This window comes from Chrysemys picta, chromosome 4, assembly GCF_011386835.1.
Source record: "Chrysemys picta bellii isolate R12L10 chromosome 4, ASM1138683v2, whole genome shotgun sequence".
NCBI classification, from domain to species: domain Eukaryota; kingdom Metazoa; phylum Chordata; order Testudines; family Emydidae; genus Chrysemys; species Chrysemys picta.
Window position 1 is genome coordinate 8,282,432 of NC_088794.1, and position 11,086 is coordinate 8,293,517.

At 53.5% G+C, this 11,086-nt stretch overlaps 1 protein-coding gene across 2 annotated transcripts; it reads left to right on the forward strand.

Moving 5' to 3' along the window:
- The first annotated feature begins 18 nt into the window (after positions 1 to 18).
- Positions 19 to 6,875, forward strand: LOC135983326 (transcriptional repressor RHIT-like). 2 transcript variants are annotated; one of them, XM_065594414.1, is made up of 5 exons: positions 19 to 1,354; positions 1,748 to 1,818; positions 2,000 to 2,126; positions 2,685 to 2,798; positions 3,850 to 6,875. In XM_065594414.1, the coding sequence occupies exons 1-5, from the start codon at positions 1,222 to 1,224 to the stop codon at positions 4,461 to 4,463; spliced, it is 1,059 nt and encodes a 352-aa protein (XP_065450486.1). In that variant the 5' UTR covers positions 19 to 1,221; the 3' UTR covers positions 4,464 to 6,875. The 2 variants fall into 2 exon arrangements, with proteins under 2 accessions (XP_065450486.1, XP_065450487.1); XM_065594415.1 differs by having other exon boundaries at positions 3,853 to 6,875.
- The last annotated feature ends 4,211 nt before the right edge of the window (positions 6,876 to 11,086 follow it).

Here is an 11,086-nt window from a genome sequence, read left to right on the forward strand (position 1 = left end):
ATCTATATGGCCTGGATGACGCTAATTAGCTCTGTTGTATAGCACAGGGATCTAGGGCTGAATGATGCTCTGTAAGAGCCAGGAGCTGTTACTCTTAGTAGCACCTCCAGGCCTCAGTCAGGGAGCAGGACCCCATGGTGCTGGTTGCTGCCTACACATCTCACACAGATTCAGTGCCAGGGCTGAGACTTGAGTCCATCCCGGTTGTGCAGTTTTCCCCTACGGACTACCCTGGAACCTTTGGGTCTCAACATTCCACCCCCAGCCACCACAGAACCCTCAGGCCCCCAGCATTCTGCCCCTAGCTGCCGCGGAACCCTCGGACCCCCAACATTCCACTCTGAGTGCCATTTTCAACCACCATGGAACCTTTCATCCCTGCCACCCCCATCCTGCTGCTGCAGCCAGGTTGGTGCTACCGAGCTCACTGCAAAGCCCTGTCTCCTATGCCTGTGCTCTGCCTGTTGCCACCCAAGACCAACAATGGGGCGGAGACCCTGGCAGCAGCCATTTCACTATCTATTGGGCCTTTTCTCCTCGAACTGGGGAGGGAATTTGGAACAGGAAGGGGAGGGGCATCCATAAGCAAGGAACTCCTCAGGAAGCGGCGAGAGGCCGGCACTGTGTGTTCACCAGAGTTGGGGTTCGGCCCGAGTGCCCAGGTTCACGTCCAGACTCTTGGGATAATTCACACGACATCTGTAATGGATGCAAGTGGCCTGGCCTGTGGTTTAGATGCCAGCTGAATTCCAGTAGCCCACTATTGATTATTTAGATTGCAACCCCATTATCGTAGCGCGTGCCACTGGCATGCTGGGGCATCCACTTAAAATACTGACCCAGAGGGGAGAGGGCCCCTTACTGAGCCCCCATCCCACCCCCTGCAGCACAGCACCCCCCAGCACTACATGGGGCGGGGGGTCAGCACTGACTGTGGGGAGAGAGTGCCCCCTATTGAGCCCCCCCCACAGTCCCTTCAGCACTACATTCCCTACCAGCACGTTGGGGTCAGCACTGATTTACAGGGGAGAGCGCCCCCTACTGTCTCCCCAGCCCTGCTCCCTGCAGCACAGCAACCCTTAGCACAGTGCTGGGCTATGGGGGAGAAATGGGGCAAGCCCAGGGGCTGCGGGTTGGGAGTGAGGGGCACGGGCAGGGCTCATTCATTCCCTGCTCTAACAGGATTGGCTCCGGATTACACGTGACGCCTGCAGAGGGGAAATGATCTCAGGCAAGATGGAGCCCCCGAGCTCCCTGCTGGAGCCCGGTTCCCAGCCGGAGGGCGGGGGCAGGCGGCTCCCCCGGGGCTCCCCGGACAAGCCGCTGCCGGAGCCCCGCGAGCGGCAGGACGTGGGTACGGCGGAGCTGGGGGCGGGGGCAGCAGGACTGAAATCCGGAGTTGCTGGAGCTCCAGAACTGGGCTCCGGGTGTGTGGCTGCAACAGACTCAGCGAGTGTTTGTGTCTCGTGCCCCACGCGAGCCCCAGAGGCTGCCAGCGGGGTTCACACGCCCCAGATCCCGGGGGAGCAGCAGAGAGGTGGCTCCGTGGGGCTGGGAGCCGTGCCAAGGGGGCTGGCGATCCCAGCAGCTGCCCAGGTGCCCTAGGATAAGCATGACCCCAGCAGGGCCCTCTGGACTTTGTGCCAGCCACGGGTCTCCAGCAGAGCGGTTAGCTCCATAGGGGGCCATACACCCCCCCCCCCGTGGGGCTGTGCCCTGGCCTCTGACCTCCATGTGCTCCCCACAGATCGGCCTGTCCTGGGCGAGGAGGGGAGCGGCCCGGCACTGGAGCTGGTGGTCGCAGTGGCTGGCTCCCAGGTGAGATGCGCAGCGGGATGTGCGATCGGGCAGTGATCACTGCACCTTCCCCCTGGCTCCTCCTACACGCACTCCCCCTTTGGGCTCTCCCAGCGGTGCCCCTCGCTGCCCGCCCTCTGAGCCAGCGCTGGGGGCCGTGGCTGGAGCAGCAGGTGCTAAGCGGGGTCCCTTCTGGTTCCAGGCGCCGGTGGGGTTCGAGGAGGTGGCTGTGTATTTCTCCCGGGAGGAGTGGGGGCTCCTGGACGAAGGGCAGAGGCAGCTCTACAGGGACGTCATGCAGGAGAATTACCAGACTCTGATCTCGCTGGGTGAGGCGCCGCTGCCCCTCGGGGATCAGGAGCTGATGTAGCGGGGAGCCCTGGACAGCTTCGGCTCAGGGCTCTTCCCTGGCCCCGTAGATTTCTGAGGGATTGGCCCCTTCCCCAAACCCCACAGGAGAGACTGTCACCCCCACAGCCCCTCACTGGAAGGAGATTCACAGGGGATAGTTTGATCCCCTCCCCCAGGGATCTCCAGGGCACAGGTGGCTGCATTTCCTTGCTCCGGTTCACACACGCACCGAATCCCTCTATCCCCCTCCCAAGGCAGCTCCGTGCCCAGCAGGGCTTCTGCTCTCTCTGCAGGGCTAGGAATGGCCCAGCGACTCCCTGAGCCATTCAGTCCCTGACTGTGTGTTGAGATCCCTGACTCCCTTACAGGGGGCACAGCCCATCCCCCCAGGTATCACCCTGCCCCAAGGGTCCCTGTGAACATATCCCACCAGCAGAGAACAGGGTCGGGCTTAAAACGAGGGCGAGTTCTCTGCCCCAAGTCCTCCAGGGAGACTTCACCAAGCGCCACCTCTCCTGTTTCCTTCCCCCGAGCAGGATTCCCTGTCCCCGACCGGGCCGTGATCTCCTGCATGGAGCGAGGGGAAGAGCCGAGGGTCCCGGATCTCCAGGACTCCAAGGAAAGGGAGATCCTGAGAGGTGCCCACATAGGTGAGGAATGAGCGACACTGGCTCGGAGACCATCCGGGAGTAAAGGGAAAAGCTGGGATCCCAGCAAAGCTGCCGGGAGCCCCCCAGTTCTGTTTGATCTCCCTTAGTATTATCCCCAGCAGGCACCTGTCCTCATGGCAGGTGTCACTCCTGGACCCCAGCAAAGCCACCGGGAGCTGCCCCTGAGTTCTGAACAGCAGTTCCCAGCCCCCAGGATTTAGGAGAGTCTGTCCATGTCTTTTGCTCTTTGCACAACAGCAATAATCTGAAGAATCAACTCAGGCCCAGCTTGGCCCAGTGTAACCACCCGGACTAATTACACACAGATGGTGAAGCCCGGCTAGGGGCATATTACACCTCTGGTGGCTTCTAAAACACACAGTGTACGCCTCTAGAGGGCTCACATGCTATTTAAAGGAATACTGTGCAATTCCTATACATCATAGAGATAACTGGAATCTCTAAGCAGCCAGGTGGGACACATTGGGGTCAGCACAGATTGTGAGGGGAAAGAGCCCCTGACTGAGCCCCACCTTCGCTCCTGGCAACACAGTGCCCCCTGTCGCTGCATTGGGCCAGCACTGACTGTAAGGTGAGGGCATGCCCTAGTGAGCCCCCAATCCTGCTCCCAGCAGCACAGCGCCCCCTAGTGTCGCACTGGGGTCAGCGCTGATTCAGCTGGTCCTTCCCTCAGTAGAGCAGGTGGCTGATGTTACAGGAGAGATTCGTTCCTAGAGTTGGGGGACAGGACCCCAAAGCTAGCTAGCAGTGCTTGAGAGGCTTGCATGGGAAGAGGCCAAGAGCCCCTGAGCCAGCCAGTCCCCCCCCATCCTGGGCAATTTTTAAATCAAGTTTGGACGTTTTTCTAAAAGATCTGTGCTATTTCAAACAGGAAGTAATTCGGAGACGTTCTCTGGCCTGCGCTCTCTAGAAGGTTAGACTAGATGATCTCTTCTAGCTTTAGAATGTATGAAGCTATGAATTTTGGACCTTGGTAAAATTATGATTCCCGCCTGGATTCTCTCTCTCTCTCTCTCTCTCTCTCTCCCAGCAGGTGCCGGGAGAGAGAAGGAGAATTCCCAGCAGGAAGGGCCTGCAGGAGCGGAGCTGAATGGGACGTCCCGGAGCCCTGAACGGGGAGATGGCGGCAGAACAGGACGGCAGCGGGCAGACAAGGAGCCAGGGTGCAGGCGCAGGAGGGCACGGCCCGTCAACTGCGGGGATTGTGGGAAAAGCTTCATGAAGAACTCAGAGTTAATCAAACACCAGCGCACGCACACGGGTGAGAGGCCCTACCAGTGCCCTGACTGCGGGAGGTGCTTCGCCATCCGCTCCAGCTTGGATCGCCACCAGCGGGTCCACACCGGCGAGCGGCCCTTCCCCTGCACCCGCTGCGGGAAGAGCTTCAAGCTTAGCTCGGCCCTGAGCCGGCACCGGCGCGTCCATGCTCAGGAGGGGCCCTGTTTCTGCGCTGAATGCGGCAGGGGTTTCAGGCACAGTGCTGCACTAACCCAACACCAGGCTGAGCACCTGAACCATGGAGACCCCACCAACGGACCTGTGGGGACACGGGTCTACAAGGACCCCTTTGTCCAGGCACGGGACCTCGAGGGGGAGGCTGGTGGGATGTGGTATGCTGAGCCTGTGAAAGAGGAGAGTGGGTGATGGGATCTGCACTTGGGTTGTGGGTCTGGGCAGGAGACACTGGAGTGAGAAGAGAGCAGCTATAAGGAATGCAGGGACTGAACCTGTGATCTGTGGATCTAACATCTGGAGCTGGGCTGTGAGGCAGTGTGGTCTAGTGCAGTGGTTCTCAACCAGGGGTAAATGTATCCCTGGGGGTAGGCAGAGGTCTTCCGGGGGTACATCAGCTCATCTAGATATTTGCCTAGTTTTACAGCAGGCTACATGAAAAGCACTCGCAAAGTCAGTACAAACTAAAATTTCATACAGACAGAATGAGAAAGTCAGCAGTTTTTCAGTGCTCATGTGCTGTGACATATTTGTATTTTTATGTCTGATTTTGTAGTGGAGGTGAAACTTGGGGGTTTCACACAAGACAAACCAGACTCCTAAAAGGGGTCCAGTCGTCTGGGAAGGTTGAGAAGCACTGGTCTAGTGGACAGAGCACTACATTAATACTTCTGGCTCAGTCTCTGGCTTGCTGGGTGATCTCAGGCAAGTAACGGCCACCCCTGTGCCTCAGTTTCCCCATCTGCAAAATGGAGACAATGATACTGTAAAGTTCTTTGAGATCTTCTAATGGAAATCACTAGATAAGAGCTGGGCATAATTATAATGGCTGAAAAATTTTCATTTAAACTTTATTTGGATGAAATGTTGGATTTTTGATTAAATGAAGTTTTTCCATGAAAAGTGTTCGCATTCCATGGAAAATGTTGAATTTTGTTTGTTAAAGAAATAGATCCCCGAAAACAGAAAAATTTAAGCTGGAAACTGAAATGTTTCAATTTGTGTATGTGCCCTAGTGCTTCCTGAGAGTTGTGGTTTGGTTGTACTCTACAGACTACATATCCCATGATGCACTACTTCCCAGCTCCTAGGGGTGACCATAGTGCATCATGGGAGATGTAGTCCAACCAGGTAGGCCACTGCCAGCCTATGGAAGAGAATGGGAGCACGAGGCACCAAAACTACAACTCCCGTGAAGCATTTCCAAATTTAATTTTTTTGTTTTGGCTGAAATTTTCCAATTTTTGCTGAAAAAAACAAAATTTTCCTTGAAAAATATAGGCAAGTGATTTTTCCTCCTTTTCTCATCAAAAACTTCAGGGGGTGAGAAAAAAACCCAAAACATTTTCCATTGAGCTCTTCCCACAGTCACCTTTGGCCTGCGCTAATGGACCAGGCCTGTTAGCTGGGAGGCAGTAGAGTAACCCACTGGTGATGTGTGTCATAGCTCCCCCCCTGTCCCTGATCCACAAAGGATACGAGTCTGTTACAGCCCTGGTTAAAGGGGGTTTGGTCTTTGCTATAACAGCAAATTTTTCTATTTTGAGGTCACTGGTGCAATCCTGGATAGGCTGACTGACATTAGCAGCTGTGTGATGTGAATAAGCCACAAAGCAGTTGATGGAGGAAAAAGTGAGGCTGATTGTTTTGCTTCACAACAAACACCTCCAGGAATTACTGCAGCCCTCAAGGTGCAAACTGCCCCAGAATGGGGTTCATTTCCCCCTGTTCTGCCCCTTGCTCAGCAGGAATCATTAATCATCTCACACACGGATTCCTGGCTCTGCCACCAACTTGCTATGTGACCTTCAGCAAATCATTTTGCCACTGTCTCCCCTCCTATTCCTTGTCTTATTTAAACAGTGAGCTTCTTGGGGCAGGGACTGTCTCTCACTGTGTCTGTGCAACACCTGGCATGATGGGGGTCCTGATCTCGGTCAGGCCTATGCAGTGCCTGGCATGATGGGGGCCTGATCTCAGTGAGGGTATGTCCAGCGCCTGGCACATGGGGGGGGCCCTGATCTCAGTGATGACCCTTTGCACTAGTAATATAAATAATAACTTACAAATCCATCCTGATCCCTAAGATTAGAGCCTTCATGATTCACATCCCCAGCCTGGCTTTGCATTGTCTATACCTAGAGGGGAAGCTTTATGTTAGTATTCCTGTTTGTCTATTCTTCTCTTTCATTTAAGAGTATCTGGGTAAATTGGAGCTTGGCTCAGGATTTGATGCATCTGGAGAGGAGTGGTTACTGACTCTGGCTTGAGAGATGTGAGTTTCCTACCTTGTTACAGAGACAAAAAGGGTGGAATATGTTACGTCTTGAAGGCACTGGAGAGATCAGGACTCCTGGGTTCTATCTCCAGCTCTTGCAAGGGAGCGTGGTCTAGTTGGTTAGAGCAAGAGGACAGGGAGTGAGGACTTGTAGGCATTCTGGTTGTGATGTGCTGTGTTAAACTTTAAAAGTCACTTCTATCAGTACCTCACTTTCCTCATCTATAAACTGAGAGTGATAAAACCAACCTTCTTCCATGCAGCAGTTTGAGAGCTGTGGCTGAAATGTTCTAAGTCTGTGTAAAATAAATGCTCTGTATGTGTTACGTGGTCCTAGGTTTAAAACACCATGGCTCTTCTGTGTGTGTGTGTGTGTGTGTGTGTGTGTGTGTGTCTAACACACGTGTTGGTGATGAATGCAATAGAACTATTAACATTATGTAAATTAAATCTGCTCCCCCTGTTTGTCAGATCTAGCTTTCTGTTATCTGCAGAGGACTAGAGATGGTTGGAAATATGTTGAGAAAATGTTTCCATCAAAAATGCCTATTTGCTGAAACCAAAACTATTTGTGGGAAATTTTTGACAAATTTCTTGACCGAAAAAACAAAACCAACCCAACCGTTTTCAAATTGTTCAAACTACTTTTTTTTTTCCTGATTTTTTTTAATTAAATTTTTAATTTTTCCATTTCAAAGCAACTTTTCATTTGGAAATTTAAGCTAATTATAGTGGGGAATATTACAAAAAATGGTCAAAATTAAAATGAAACATCATGAAATTATCAAAATGAAACCTGAACCTGTTTTGTTTTGTTCCCTCCCCCCCCCCTCCAGATTTTCAGTTCACTAAAGATTTCAAAATTTTGACTTTGCATCCCAATTCAGGATGGGAAAAATTTCAAAAAATTTGAAATTTTTCATGGGATGGAAAACAATTTTCTGTCCAGCTCTATGTATGGGGGTCTTTTGGATTTCTCCTCCTCCTTTCTGATCACTACTCTTGTGTGCCCACCCCATAGCATGGGTAGGCAGGCCGAAGCTGGGATCTTTGGCCACTAAATACGGCACAGGCCTATATCCCTATGAGCTAAAAGATGGATTCATTTAGCAGGTAGCAGTAGTAGGTTATTCTCCATGCAGCTCAGGCACTGGAGGGACAGATGGCACATGCTTTGCCAGTGAACATATTCCCCCTGCCCATTCCTGAGCATCTCAGTTCAAGTCCTTGCTCAGGGTCTACAAAGTGCAAGGCCAGGTGGCCCCATAGCTAGAGCTGCTCTCTCTAGTTTGTCTGGCCTTTCTGTCACCCCCCACTTGTATTTCTAGGGGCAGCTGCTACCACCGTAAAGGAGGCATGTGAAGTACTGTCAACATGGATGCCTGGTATGGCTCTTTCCCTGCTGACTCTGAGCATGCCCAGGAGAAGCTCATCTGACCTTCCCAAGACAGTTGTGGCATCTGGCCTAATCTGGAGCCTGCTTGCCCTACTGTGGGTTGATCTGGTACCTGTCTAGTAACACTGGGTTCCTATAACAAGTCTAACTGGTTCTAATTTAGCAGTAACTAAGGATCTCTTCCACAACAGCCCATCAAGGAAAGGGGGTTACACTGGCACAGCGAATGTCTCCTTCAACTGCCATGGAACCTTCAGGCCCCAACATTCTGTCCTCCCGCCATTTCCAACTGCCACGGAAGGTCACTCCATATGGGTATCCTGTATTGTCCCCTCCTCTTGGACAAGGTCTGTCAGCTGCTGTAGGAATGCTTTTTAGCTTTAACTTTGGTCTTTTTGTTAAGACCAAAGTTTAGATATTTAAGTCAAAGCAGACTGCGAAGAGTTACAAAGGGATCTCATAAAACTGGGTGATTGATTGGGCAACAAAGCAGCAGATGAAATGCAATGTTGACAAATGCAAAGTAGTGGATATTGGAAAACATAATCCTAATTATACATATAAAAGGATGGGGTTTAAATTAGCTGTTACTACTCAAGAAAGAGATCTTGGAGTCATTGTGGATAGTTCTGTGAAAACATGCACTCAATGTGCAGCCGCAGTCAAAAAAGTGAACAGAATGTTAGGAACCGTTAGCAAAGGGTTAGAGAACAAGACATACTGCCTCTAGATTAATCCATGGTACACGCACATCTTGAATACTGCGTGCAGATCTGGTTGCCCCAACTCAAAAACATATATTGGAATTAGGAAAGGTACAGAAAAGGGCAATAAAAATGATGAAGGGTATTGAACAACTTCTATATGAGGAGAGATTTAAAAAATTGGGACTTTTCAGCTGGGAAAAAAGATGACTAAAGGGGATATGATACAGGTCTATAAAACCAGGAGTGGTGTGGAGAAAGTGGAAAAAAAAAATATTATTCACGCCTTCACATAACAAAAGAACTAGGGGTCACCCAATGAAATTAATAGGCAGCAGGTTTAAAATAAAAGGAAGTATTTCTTCACACAATGCACAGTCAACCTATGGAACTTATTGCCAGGGGATGCTGTGAAGTCCAAAAGTATAACTGGGTTCAAAAAAGAACTAGATAAGTTCATGGAGGATAGGTCCATCAATGGCTATTAGCCAGGATGGGCATGGATGTAAAACCATGCTCTGAAGTGTCCCTAGACTCTGTTTGCCAGGGAATGGGTGACGGGATGGATCACTTGATGATTAACTGTTCTGCTCATTCCCTCTGAAGCACCTGGCATTGGCCACTGTCGGAAGACAGGATACTGGGCTAGATGGACCTTTGATCTGACCCAGTATGACCATTCTTATGGTCTTAACCCCAAGATCCCAGTGTTTTGGAGATGGGAAGAAATTCCTGTATCCTACAGGCACTGCAGAGGGTTTAGGGATGCAGAATGGAGTGGTCCATGAGATGAATGGGCCAGGACACTGTTATCATTGTGCTGGCCTTGGGGGGCAATGATGTGACATCAATAACAACCAGTTTTCAGACCTATGGTTTTAGGGTGACCAGATGCCACAGATTAAATATCGGGACGCGGGGGGGGGGGGGAGGGGAAGGCCGCGGGGGAGGGGGGCAGAGAAGAAAAAAGCCGGCGGCGGAGAGGGAAAAAAAAAACAAAAACGGCCGGAGCACCCCCCAGCCGAGCCGCGCTCCGGGCCCTTCCTGCAGCTCCCTGCCCAGCCGTTCCCGGGCTCCGTCGCCCCGGCCCCGCAGCAGGGGCTGCTCCGCTCCACCCCGCCAGGGCTGGGACACTCGCCCCCGCAGCCCCGGACAGCCCCTCTCCAGCCGTGGGGAGCTCGGGGACCTGGGCAGGGGGCGAACCAGGTAGCCGGGCCCGGCCGGGCCCGGCCCCTCCCGGCAGGAGCGTGTCCGCCTCCGACCCACCGCACTGCCCCGCGGGCTGCAGGGCTGGAGCAGCCTCCGCACTGCACTCCCGGCCCCGGGCCCTGAAGGCGGCGGTGAAGCCAAGCGGCTTGCCCTGGTGACCCTAAGTGAGCCTAGGGGGCGAGAGTCCCTCCAGGACGTCAAAATTGCTTGTTTGTCCAGTGTCCCGACCGCACATCGGTCGGGACGCGGGACAAACAAGCCAATATCGGGACAGTCCCGATAAAATCGGGACATCTGGTCACCCTATATGGTTTAAGCCCAGCATGAAAGCTGGAACCTTCATCAACATGACAAAGTAGCACTGGCCTCAGGTCCCTGCACCTCAGCGCCCCCTACCACTGCATTGGGGCCCGCACTAACTGTGAGGGGAGAGTGCCCCCTACTGAACTCCCCAAATCCCTGTAGCACAGCACCCCTAAGTAGGGATGCCATGTGTCCAGTTTTTGACCGGATTGCCCAGTCAAAAACGGACCCTGGCGGCTCTGGTCAGCATCGCTGACCGGGCCATTAAATGTCCAGTTGGCAGCGCAGTGGGGCTAAGGCAGGCTCCTTGCCTGCAGTGGCTCCATGCGGCTCCTGGAAGCAGCGGCATGTCCGCCCTCTGGTTCCTACTCTGGCAGCCAGGGGGCTCCATGCACTGCCCCCGCCCCAAATGCCAGTTCTGCAGCTCCCATTGGCCGGAACTGCAGCCATAGGGAGCTGCAGGGGCGGTGCCTGCAGATGGGTCAGCGCCCAGAACCGCCTGTCCATGCCTCCGCATAGGAGCCAGAGGGGGGACATGCTGCTGCTTCTGGAAGCTGCTTGAGGTAAGCGCCGCCCGGAGCCTGCACCCCCTGCCCCAGCCCTGATCCCCCTCCTGCCCTCTGAACCCCTCGGTCCGAGCCTGGACCACCCTCCTACACCCCAAATCCCTCATCCCCAGCCCCCCCAAGTCTGCAGCCCCAGCCAGAGCCCGCACCCCCTCCTGCACCCCTGCCCCAGCCCGGAGCCCCTTCCTGCACCCCAACCCCCCACCCCAGCCCCCTGAGCCAGCCGGGTGAAAATGAGCTAGTGAGGGTGGGGAGAGCACCCACAGAGGGGATGGACTGAGTGGGGGCGGGGCCTCAGAGAAGGGGCGGGGCAAGGGTGTTGTGTTTTGTGGGAGCAGAAAGTGCGGCATTGGGGCCAG